Below are 11996 nucleotides of genomic sequence, written 5' to 3'. Positions count from 1 at the left end.
CACAAAAAAATCTACTAAAATTATGACTTTTGATGCGGACACATTTTGCTCCGCAAACAGCAACACACTGAAGTAAATAATTATTTACATAAATGTATTGATAATTATTCTTTGTATAGTTATATCTATAACATCTATAGTCTATTTATGATTTCAGTATCATTAATGACAATAGAATTGAATGTATGCTTGAGCTTACATAGTTTCCCTCCACCATCAGAACGAATGTATCAAATGTAGCTATGTTCGTGCAAAACTATCAAATGTAACCGAATACAGTCGGAGCATTTACGCACACGGGTCTGTAGGTGGCGGTGTAGTTTAGAACGACACTTACCGCGCTGCTTGAAAAGCTACAATTTTCATTTCCTCACTTCCGGCCGGTGCACAGGAAGAGCGGTTTTTGTATGAGAAGAGTGGTTCAGCAATGCCGAAGTGAGTATTTTCTGTTTTCAATTCTTGTTTAATTTGAACAAATGTATATTTTGCGTACTTATGTAGCCTGTGCCTCACGGTAACGTATAGCCTTTAAATGGTCTGTTCGTTTAACGTGAGAGGGTACCAGTGAACGACAGTTTTTCTGCTTGCATGCTTGTGTAGTTTACGTTGGTGTGGGTTTAGTTAGCTATCTAGCCTATAGTCTCACACAGCCAGTCGCCCAGTATCAGACAAACTAGTTCACCTTTGGGCCAACTCACTGGGAAACCACATCCAGTAGCTAACCATTTACCTAGCCGAGTTTAGTTCTTGGGCTTGTATGGACTTCTGCTTCAGTTTGCCTTGGCAGTTTACAATAAACACATTACTATCGAGAGCTGATGTTTCTACAGTGTACCTCGATGTGTTTGGGGAGGATGCTAAATAGGTAGTTAATGCTGTATTTCTCTCCAACTCCCAATGATTAATTACAGGTTCATTTATAGCCATCTAGGTTAATTTCACAGTATGGGGCATTCTGTGGTGGTTCATACAGTGCATAGCCTGTAGACACCATGGATTTAAAAAAAATCCCAAGTAAAGATAAAACGGTTGTGTGACCGTAGCAGTCTTCATTGTTTTAACTCAAGGCTTGCTATAATTCCTTTCTCTTGGGGTCTCTTCCTTTGTTCTGAACTTCTGAGAAGTGCCCTGAAGAATCACACTGAGAGATTTAAACAAACAAAAACAAAATCAGAGCTAAAAGTTGCCCACGAGAATATTATAAAGTTGAAATTTCAGAGTGGGTTTTAGATTATCTTCATGCTGTTACCAATGACAAAGGGTGGCAGTGTAGTATAATGAGTAAGGAACTGGTTCTGTAACCTAAAGGTTACAGGTTCAATTCCCAGGTGGGACACTGCTGTTGTACCCTTTAGCAAGGTACTTAATTCGCATTGCTTCAGTCTATATCAGGGGTGCACAACTCCGGTCCTGGAGGGCCGATCTGCGTGCTGATTTTTGTTCCAACCGATTACCATAGATATAGTTTTCCGACAGCTCTATAAACTATGCTGCTTCACTCCTGCACTTGATCTCAGTAAAATCTCTAGGATACACGTGCAGTCTGCGGCTGTAGCTGGTGCTTATACACATGTCAGATCCAGATATGATTAGGCTAATGAAATAAATGTTGGCAAATGTTCACACAAAATCCTGAAATGGATTGGCCCTTGTTGTGCACTCCTGATCTATATCCTGTATAAGTGTAATGTATGCAGTATGTATACAATGTAAATGCCTGCAATGTAATGTAATGTAAATAAGGAGTCATTAGGACCTGCATGCAGATCTAGTTAACCATGTTGTGCCAATCAGAATGTGAGTGTGAATAGCCTGAGGGCCATTTTGTATCTAAATGAGCGTAGGTCTGCAAACTGACTGTAAAGTACCCAACATACACAGTCCTGATTTGTGCTCTGCCTCTTTCTGTTAGGTTCTACTGTGACTACTGTGACACCTACCTAACACATGACTCGGTAAGTCTTCTCTGCCTTTAGAGAACAGTAATCAGTGGAAATGGGTTTCAGTCTGAGGGTGTGGTCAGTCTTTCGAAGTTTGCCCGTGACCCAGGGCCTGAGCAGCGAATCAGTAATTTTCAGTTACTTTCAAAATTTCATTTCATTTTAATGACTTGATCACTCGATATAACATGACCACCTGGGCTATATTTGGTCTCATTCACAAACGTACATGAATAAATGTAAGAATGAGTTTATAAGAGCAACGTAATTGCGCTTTCACGTACATTCTCAGGTCCTGTAGTTGGTATTAGTCTGAAGAACCACTGGGGTCTTTAAAGCATGGCACATATTTGATATAATTTAGCAGTTTGCAGTGTCGTTATAGGATGGCATATATTTAATCTTATATAACAGTTTGAAGTGTCATTAAAGTATGGCATGCATTTATATAGCTGTTTGCAGTGTCTTTAATGTATGGCACATATTTGATCAAATATAGCAGTTTGCAGTGTGAATAAAGCATAAAATCTGGGCAGAATGATGGTGTAATTGACACCCACTGCTTCTTAGCTATGACTTGTAATTTCCTGAGAGTGCTGTATTTACTTGGCGTGTTTTTGTTTTTTTTGCAGCCGTCTGTGAGAAAGACCCACTGTAGCGGCCGCAAACACAAGGAGAATGTGAAGGACTACTATCAGAAATGGATGGAGGAACAGGCACAGAGCCTCATCGATAAGACCAGTAAGTGGGTGGGGAAAATGGAACGCTGGCAGCCGTTTATCAGGGCGTTTCCGTGGAACAGAGGGTTTTTCTCTTGCTACACTCTTAAAATGTGTGTGTGCGCATGCATGTGTTCAAGTATGTGTATATATACGTGTGTGTGTGCACACGTGTGTATATGTGTGAGCATGCATGTCTTTGTATATATATGCGTGTGGATGTGCGTGTGTGTATGTGTGAGCATGCGAGCCTTTATGTGCATGCATGTGCGTATGTGCATATTTGCATGTGTGTGCATGCATGTGCGTGTGTGTATGTGTATGTTCGCATGTATGTGCATGCATGTGCGTGTGTATGTGCATATTTGCATGCATGTGTGTGCATGTGATTAAATGGACGCTGATGGTTTTCTCCTCTGTCCTCAGCGGCTGCCTTCCAGCAGGGGAAGATTCCATCAACGCCTTTCTCTGGAGCTCCACCCCCAGGTGGCGCCATGCTCCCGCCTCCAAACATCAGTGAGTGTTCCTCTTCCATCACTGTCAGCCGCATGCATAAGGCAGAATCTTGTGCTCAATACTGGCACTAAAGGGCTAAGCATCAGGGGTGGATAAATTGGTAGTCTGAACTATTGTTTTTCTAACCTGGATTGCCAAACTGTGATGCTTGAAAGTCCAGGGCACTACCATGATGAACCTGATGAACATGGTTTCAGACTGCACCAATTAGATTTTGGCAGGTATTTGGGGATTAGAATTTGACTTTCTCTCCTGGCTTGCAAAAGTGTAATCATTAGGATTAAAGTAAAAGCAACCATATTCGGGAAATGTGTTCAGAGAGTAGAGAGATTTCTGAAGTAGAAGTTAAGGCCCATGTTTGTGGTGTTACTTTTTATGAATTTTGAAAATGGCAAACTGCTGTGCAGTTATTATTTTTTAATAATCAGAAAGATGATCAGACAATGATGTGTAAGACAGGATGAAGGATGCAGTATGTTTGTAACATACCTTTTTGTAGAAATGGTAAAGATATACAAATGTATATTCCAGCACTGGGCTACAAGATTTGGTTGCTCGATAGCCCAGAGAACTACCACATGTATTTATGATTCATCCACTCTTGTGTGCATGGTTTTTCTGTTGGTAGTGTGTCATTTTTACAGTATGCTATGTTTTCAAGTAAAGTTACATTTTAAATTAATTTGCGTTGTGCTTTTTCAATTTATTTCCATAGAGTGTTTCTTGACGGCCTTACTGACAAGAAAATCTTGGCTTTGGCTTTGTTTAACGGTGTCCTCACCATGCTACATGTTACAAAAACACAGCATAAAAAATTACGTAGAACAATCTAAAGGGTGAAATCCATCAATTCCTTGTTAAATTTTGAACTAGAAGGCTAGTTGTGTGGTGTTGTAAACCATTTTTTCCTCCTGTTTCTTTTCAGGTGGCCCACCACGTCCTGGAATGCTGCCAGCGCCCCCTATGGGCGGTCCTCCAATGATGCCCATGATGGGGCCTCCTCCTCATGGCATGATGCCAGGTGGTCCAGGTAAGATGCCCTGACCTCCAGCCAGGCTCACCTGCACATTGCTCTGACACTGGCCAGTTTAACGTGTTTTTTCTTTTAGTTCTGCTGCACATTTGCACTTAAAAATTGTCGACATGAACCTACTCAACATTATCAAAAGAGTCACCATTGCACACTATTTCTGTTCTTCCAAGGTTGACGAGGAAATTTTGTATGTGTGTGCAGATTTCCAGAATATTAAAAAATAAAGATCAGGCCAGAAGTGAAAACCCACTGACTGCATAAAATAAAGAGGAATGTTCCAAATGCTTTCAGAAAGGTGTTTTACAGATTTTACAGTTTTATTCTGAGCTAATTAAAAATAACTGAAATGGACATTTCCAACAATAAGGACTTTCCTCAGGGCCGGTACTGATAATAGTTGTTTAATGGCTTTGCTTTTCATTCAATGCATTACTTTTTTGGCAGGTTTAAACTGTAAGAGATGATAACTCAACCTGGAGCTTCCAAACATGGAAATGCTAAAGCATTTGTGCGATGATAGTTCAAATATGATTGCCCTATGACAAAAAAGGTCTATACATTTGTGATGGGAGTGTAGTATACTGTTCAAGGAACTGGGCTTGAAACTTCAATGTTTTGAGGTCAACTCTCAGCTTGGATGCTGTCATTGTATGCTTGGGCAAGTTAATTAACCTGAATTGCTACAGTAAAAATAACCAGTTGTAAAAATTGATTGTTTTTTTAAAAAACCTGTGTAAGATGCTCTGGATAAGTGCATCTGCTAAATGCCTAAAACGTAACGTAACTGTAATTTGCTCAGCCCAATCGTTTCCCTCCATCTTGCAGGCCCTGGTATGCGACCTCCAATGGGCGGGCCTATGCAAATGATGCCCGGACCCCCCATGATGCGGCCCCCTGCTCGTCCCATGATGCTGTCCGTCAGGCCTGGCATGGCTAGACCTGACAGATAAGTCCACCGCCACCACCACCTCATCATTATCTACGAAAATACCCTTTATTTTTATTTTTTGTTTCACTTCCGAAGTCCCAAACTAAGTAAGATTCCCTTTAATGACATTTATAGGGTTTTCTCCTTTTGGCGGTCATGCTTTTCATTTTTGATTGGCCAAAGACCCTTGAGGGAAGCAGTCAGATTTGAGGATGACAGTGACAAACTTGTCGTGACAAAACTTTTTGTTTTTTTTTTCTCCTTTTGATGTTGATTTTGGGATTTCCTCCATCTCCTTGTGGCAAACAGCAGTGCATCTTGCTTAGATGTACAATCCAGTTTTTTCAATTGGATACTGGATTATTTTAAATTTTAGTGTGCATTGTTTACCATATGATCTGGTCAGATGCCACCATGTCATTTTAGTTTATCATTTTTAAGAGACACTGTTTTTTACTAAGTAAATTGTCTTTAAGGAAGTGAATGGACTTCATTTGTCATCCTTTTTTAAGAAATAAAATTAGTATTTTTTTTGTGATGAATTTGTATCCCGTACCCTTATTGTGCAGCATGTCATATGTAAACGGGTCCGTTTTACAGCGTTTATTAATATGATGGTTCTACTCATAGGCAAAATCTTAATCAAAACTTTATATTCAGAACAGTCATTAGTTTTGTCACTGAGATCTTCACAAGATTTTGACAACAGAATCCAATGGTTCTTTGAGCATAAATTTCATCCGTCTTCAGATTTGATTAATTGTACCGATTAAGAGTACAGCGTCAATGTTATGACTTTCAGTACGGTGAGTTTACCTATCCAAGTGCCTTGCTCACTGTTGGGAGTATAATATCCTAATGGCATCAGCTTACATACTGTGAAAGGAACTTTCCTTCCTTTACGTTATGACCACTTGGCAGACACTCTTATCCTGAGCGACTGACAAAAGTATCAGTGTTCCTTCTTGTCGAAGAAATCATTTTCCCGAGCTTGTTGCATTAAGGGTATTTACATTTCTTCACTTTAGACAAATGGTTTTGCGCTTAATTTTCACGTTTGATTTAATAAATGGAATGCCACTAAGAGCGCTTGTAGCCTGTTATGCAGCTGGCCGGTTGGGCATTACCAAAATGATTCCAGTGCAGCAATTCAAACAAAAAAACTTTAATGACATTTTTGTGGTAAAATCATACAAAACACAGGCACAAATGACCATATCAAATGGAGAACTGATTTTTTTTAAAAACTGAAGGTAGAAAACTGGCTTGTTACTCAGGAGCTTCATGTTGAAGTTTACAGTGTTTAAAACGTCGACATCAGTACATCTTTCCTCAGGGAAATGCGTCAAGTCCCACGTGCACATACACTCTGTTTTAAAAGAAAGGTACAGTTCCAGCAGAAGACTGATGTCACTGCAGCGTTACGATTTGCGCATTCCAAGTTTGAACTCCATGGGTATCCGTAAATGTATTCCTTCACCAAAGTCGCTCTAGTGGTCCATAAACAGTCAGGGCCTTGCTTTTTTTCCTCCCCGCTGTTGACAAACAAGCACTCGTCCACAATGAGGCCACGTGTGTCACACGGGGGTATCTAGACCAATCGGTGGAGAGCGCGTTGTGTGTGTGTGTGTGTGTGTGAGAAGATAAATCAGCACTGCCATCATCAGGTCCTCTCCCAACATCTCGCTGGCATTGCAGAACGAGCTGCTCGGGCCTACTAAGGCAAGCCGCCATTAAACCCAAAAGGTTCCCCACGGGCCCATCCTCGGGCTCCACTCAGTGGAAAAGGATGGTCTTGTGCTTGGTGTTTGGAATCTGATCCTTGCTCTTCAACCGCCTCACCGCCTCCCTCATGTGTTTGGGCTGAAGGGGCGGAGTCTCCCCCCATTTTTCACAGACATCCAGAGCTGCCAATCAAGAGCAGAGCATACAAAAAAAAAAAATTATTTTCACCAGTTAAGATTACTAAAGAAACGTGCTCTGGGTAACCTGCAGTTGAGCTCTACCCAAAGAATGAGAAACACTTTTGGGGGTAAACTATCATTGCATGGCTGCCCATAAAGGAATTATGAAAAAAAAAAAAAAGGTTCAAACTTTTTAAAAAAAATATTTTACTTCACTCCTTTTATTTGCTTATTTTTCACGGTTTGGATTTTCAGAACTAAAGATTTTATAAGCTGTGGTCAGAATCCTAGCACTCCATTAATTCAATACCACAATACACTAATTTATACATCAAACTATTTATTAAACTTTGTCCATAAAATTGACACACTGGTGTAAACCTACCCCCCCCCCAAAGCACTGAAAGCAAGAGCAGCGTTTAAATATCATAATGTACACTAAACGGTAGAACACTGCCCTTAAGGAAGCACTTAATGATGACTTCAGCGGGAAAACAACTCCACAGTCAATCGCTGGAGCGTTCTCCACCCTCGGGTTCTATCATATCGGGAAACAGGGCTCTGGAGGTTTGTGCCCATCGATCCGGCTCGCTGTGGCTCGTTTATAAAGCCAGTGTTAAAAGGAGCTGGATTAGGCCGCTCAATCTTTAGAAACTGCCGTGCGTTCATCCCCTCTGATTCAATACAACAGGCTCTCTTGTTCTCAGATCTATTCGCAGCAGTGTGCTTCAACAAGCAGGTTTCGATCAAGGCGGTGGCATCCGTTGCTAAGCTGGAAGCATCTATTGGAAAAACACACGCCAACTCGTAATTAAAGTATGGCCACTGCACACAAGGTTGGATCAAAGCTGCCACAGCACAGCTGTCCCCACCGTTTGCACTGCTGAACCCAGGCACTCCCATGGGCTCCTATGTTGAACAATTGTGTATCACACCAATGTAGATGGGCTCCTAAATTATTTCACCAGTTAGCACACATCAAATTTCAGGAGTAAATGCTGCTAAAATGAGAGAAATATGAATTTATGAAATATAAGAAACATTTTTAAAAGGGAAAAATTACATAACTGAAAACACCCGAGTCCTCCAAAGACCCCATTTCACAAACTCTTGCCTTAAAACAACTACCCTATGCGCAGATCCACTCTATTGTCCCTTTCTGATGATGTCACAATCACTCACCTTCCTCAACAACCTCCCCAACAAAGACCTTTGAGATTCCAGACATTGCGATGACCACGTTTTGTGAGACTGAGGAACCGGTGATGGATTGAATCAGCTATTAAAAAAAAAAAAAAAACACACACACACACACACAAAGAGAATCAGCGTACTGCACCGAATTGTCAAAGGGTTATTAAATTGTTTATTAATATGCAGTACTTGAACCGTGCCTGTGGTCTTACCCGTTTGATAGCTGCCTTTGGAAAGGCCGAACGTCTGTACATCTCATAGCGATTCAGCTGTTCTTCAGAGAAAGACGATACCAGAACCCTGAGCAGAACCAAACGAAGCATTTAAAAAAAAAAATCGTATCACAGAGCAGCGATCACAGCTGACAAAAACTAGCGGCTAATACGGCTTCATACGGCTGGACTCACTGCATCTTCTGAATCTCGTCCTCGTCGACTTTCTGCCGTTTCTCCTTCTTCTTCTCCTGCTCCACTTTCAGTTTTTTGGCGGCCGGTTGGTTGAACCCCGAGGAACCCTCTCCCTCGTCCCCGGCCACGGAATCCTTGAAAAGCGCCTGGGGTGGTTACAGGCTTATCTACCATCGTTCCTTATCTACCTTACTTACGGAACACAAATTATGACATTATGTTAAAACAACTGCATGCAATGCTGGCCACACTGTAACCAATACACTCGACTCCGCATTTTAGCTATTATTGGACTGGTTTGCGAAAGTATAACAAGCATTACATCCGTTTACAGCAAACGCTGTACCGAGGTTTGGTACGACATTATTGTCGATGTCCGGATACCGTTTTATCGTCGTCTTTCTCTTGGGTGAGTAGAGATGAGGCAGACTCTGCTGGCGGCGCGGTGCTGTCGGACGCAGGAGCGTCGTCTTCTGTATTCGGGAGCTCCTCCGGGTTCAATCCCGACTCTGAAACCCCTTGCTTATTCATCTGAGCCGGGTCTGCCATTGTCTTCGGGTCGCTGAGACGATGCCTTGATCTCTAAAATATGTATTACTGTTAGTTAGAGTAAGATGTGCATGGCTATCCCGGATAACTTGCGTACTGAGCTAACCAATACGGCACTAATTAATACTAAGCGTTCAAATATGAAGCTATCATAGACTACGTAACCAAGAAACAAAGTGTGGTCTATTGTAACGTTGGTTAACATTTTACAAAACCGGGCATAAAACATTTCGGCATGACATGAACTGTACTTTGTGCAGCTATTTAGCAAGTTAACGGTCCAGAAAATAATGAATCTCTTCTAATATGGGAAGCCAGCGTTACTGAGCTAGCCGTGCCCGTGTCTTATTCAGCTAGCAAACAGCTAGCTAGTTTGACCTGTTGTTGGGTTTAGCTGCACGTGCGTGCATATATACTCCCAACTCGCTCCAGTCACGTGAATATGCATTTATTTATCAAAATATTTAGACTTACAAACCTTATTAAATAGCTACGGAATCCACAGCTTCGTTAGGTTTCATTAAACCATCATCAATTGACACAACAAGCTCGACTGAATGGTTCCTCTTCCGGCAAACTGTCGCGTCACTTCCTTCCAAACAGACCACAGGTGCCGGGTTGCCAGAACTAGCGGTCGGATGAAAGCACTGCAAGTTTGAGGATTTTTGAAAGATCGAATTAAAAATTACATTTAAAACCAACATCTTGTCATTAGTTAATTAATTAATAATTACTTACAATGCTTAGACGCTCGTGTCCAATATCTTATAGTGCTGTACGATGAAATATTAACACTTCCAGGACAGTCACTATAGGTTCATTTGAATTTGTCTTTACAAACGGCTCATTTCCATTTCCAGGTACAGTAGGGTATACATGGGAAAATGTTTATTCAAGGTAAAAAATACAAGTGCATTATATAGTATTTACTATATGATATATGTGTATATACTTTTAAAAAGTATTTATTTATTTTGTGAACTAAGATATGAGAATTCAGATACAGTATTTGAAATACCTCTGATACTTCTGAAACTGTAAAATTATGTGTGTGGCTTAAATTGGACCACATGTGCCATTCCAGTTCTTGCTTCCCTTTAATATTTTGCACGCAGTTGTTATTGTAGGCCTACTCTGTCAAGGTGTTTAGGATCCATTGGTATCTATTGATGCACAGGGTCACTGTGATTTTTGCAGGAGACCAAATGTTATCTGCTGGAGCTGAATTAACACTGCGTAATGTAGTTTGCTCGTTGCCAAGCCGTACAGATAAATTAACAAATGATATATTTTTTATGTACCATAGACTAATTTACATCTATCATATGATATATTTATAAAAAATAAATGATGCAATATAGAAAACATCAGGTGTTTTGTTAACATCTTTATATTGCCTATGTATGAACAGAAGAAATGCATTAACTGGTAAGCATATGGAAGCTGTCAGACACGCATTGACCACACCACTCGATAAGGCATGGAGTTTCAGTCATGTTCATATTTATTCTTTCTTACCGAAAATATTTTTGTCAGTGCTATTCTTAATGCTGATAAATCTGATGACATATAAACTAGCCTGTGCCGTGCAACTCATAGAGATTTCACAACCGCAGCAAAGAGTTATAAAATGACATAAAATCCTATCGTATGACGCCATGCAAGAGGGACTGACCCCAGGAAGTGACGTGTGGTAGCGACACTAGAATAATATTTTTTATGCTAATAAGAAACTTTCCCTGGAGCCATGCGAGTACGCAGCTGCTGCTGTTACGGCTGCCACCGCCGCTGGACGCGCGTGCATGGTCCAGCCGCGCAGGGTCATATTGCATTGAACTGTTCTTTCAGTACTGATACGCTCTTTTAGTTTGGCGGACAAACATAAAGGAATTCCACGCCCCCCCACCCCACCCCACCCCCCACCCCCCCACCCCCTTAAAAAAAGAAAAGAGAAACTGCTGCTGCTGTGCCGAGCCCCTTTCTTCCCCTCTCGTTTCTCGGGCTAAGATGGGGAAGGAGCAAGAACTGCTAGAGGCGGCCCGCACTGGGAATCTCGCCGCCGTTGAGAAGCTTCTGTCCGCGAGACGCCAGTCGGCAGGGACCGGCAGTGGAACTAGGTCCAGCTTGCTCAGGTGAGGAGGACGGAATGTGACGGGAGAGCGAGCGGGGCAGGGCAAAGGATGCGACACAGGGAGCATCCTGGATGAAGCGCATTTTCAAAATGTAATTTCTGTGTCGGTGATAGTGGTGAAACAACAAAAAATGTTAACTTTGAGAGCTGTAAAAGACGAGACCTGCGCTTTATTGGTTCGTGTAGCCTACCACTCCCATTGTAGCATGTTATAGGTTATTATAGCACCCTGGTCAATTTCATACAGCAACAGATTTATTAAACGAGTATATATTGCTTTCGTTTATAAAGTAGCCTAGCGTATATCTTCCTTTTTACCTCGTGTTTAAATATTAATATCAATTGCCTACTCTCGGGGAGGAATGCGTTGTTGGAAAGTGATGATAAATAAATAATTAACATAGAACTAGATTTAAGCAGTGAGGGTTCTTGCTATCCAGATGTTTTATGTAATGTCAATAATGGCCTTTTAATTTAACGTTTTATCGCCGACTGTTATTGTTGTGTCATTAACTTTTAAATAGCCTACGCCCACCGAATAATAAGGTAAACGCTATAATTGTGTGGCTTTTTAACATATGACACAAAATCGCCGTTCGCAATTCGCCGTAAATATGTCAGAAGACATTAGGTAATACCGTAAAGGGGCGTGCTGAGAAGTCATAGTCATGGTAA

At 41.2% G+C, this 11996-nt stretch overlaps 3 protein-coding genes across 4 annotated transcripts in view; 2 read left to right on the top strand and 1 right to left on the bottom strand.

Moving 5' to 3' along the window:
* The first annotated feature begins 327 nt into the window (after positions 1 to 327).
* snrpc (small nuclear ribonucleoprotein polypeptide C) lies at positions 328 to 5480 on the top strand. The gene is made up of 6 exons (XM_064304190.1): positions 328 to 435; positions 1913 to 1955; positions 2573 to 2681; positions 3086 to 3175; positions 4101 to 4205; positions 5034 to 5480. Exons 1-6 carry the CDS (start codon positions 428 to 430, stop codon positions 5156 to 5158), a joined length of 480 nt encoding a protein of 159 aa, XP_064160260.1. The 5' UTR covers positions 328 to 427; the 3' UTR covers positions 5159 to 5480.
* An 805-nt stretch (positions 5481 to 6285) lies between these two features.
* Positions 6286 to 9827, bottom strand: taf11 (TAF11 RNA polymerase II, TATA box binding protein (TBP)-associated factor). Of its 2 annotated transcripts, none has more exons than XM_064305427.1 (6): positions 9669 to 9827; positions 9026 to 9223; positions 8642 to 8787; positions 8447 to 8534; positions 8223 to 8319; positions 6286 to 7043 (listed from the first exon to the last, which is right to left on the bottom strand). In XM_064305427.1, the coding sequence occupies exons 2-6, from the start codon at positions 9188 to 9190 to the stop codon at positions 6913 to 6915; spliced, it is 627 nt and encodes a 208-aa protein (XP_064161497.1). In that variant the 5' UTR covers positions 9191 to 9223; positions 9669 to 9827; the 3' UTR covers positions 6286 to 6912. The 2 variants fall into 2 exon arrangements, with proteins under 2 accessions (XP_064161497.1, XP_064161498.1); XM_064305428.1 differs by having other exon boundaries at positions 8642 to 8775; positions 9669 to 9826.
* Positions 9828 to 11177: 1350 nt separating this feature from the next.
* The window catches only part of LOC135238359 (ankyrin repeat and SAM domain-containing protein 1A-like), a 38566-nt gene continuing 37747 nt past the window's right edge, over positions 11178 to 11996 (top strand). The window contains exon 1 of the mRNA XM_064306148.1: positions 11178 to 11322. Within this exon, the coding sequence (XP_064162218.1) occupies positions 11198 to 11322 (125 nt within the window). The 5' untranslated portion in view covers positions 11178 to 11197. The remainder of the gene's footprint in view (positions 11323 to 11996) is intronic.

Source organism: Anguilla rostrata, chromosome 13 (genome assembly GCF_018555375.3).
Source record: "Anguilla rostrata isolate EN2019 chromosome 13, ASM1855537v3, whole genome shotgun sequence".
Taxonomy (NCBI): domain Eukaryota; kingdom Metazoa; phylum Chordata; class Actinopteri; order Anguilliformes; family Anguillidae; genus Anguilla; species Anguilla rostrata.
This window is presented reverse-complemented; position numbering and strand designations above follow the sequence as displayed.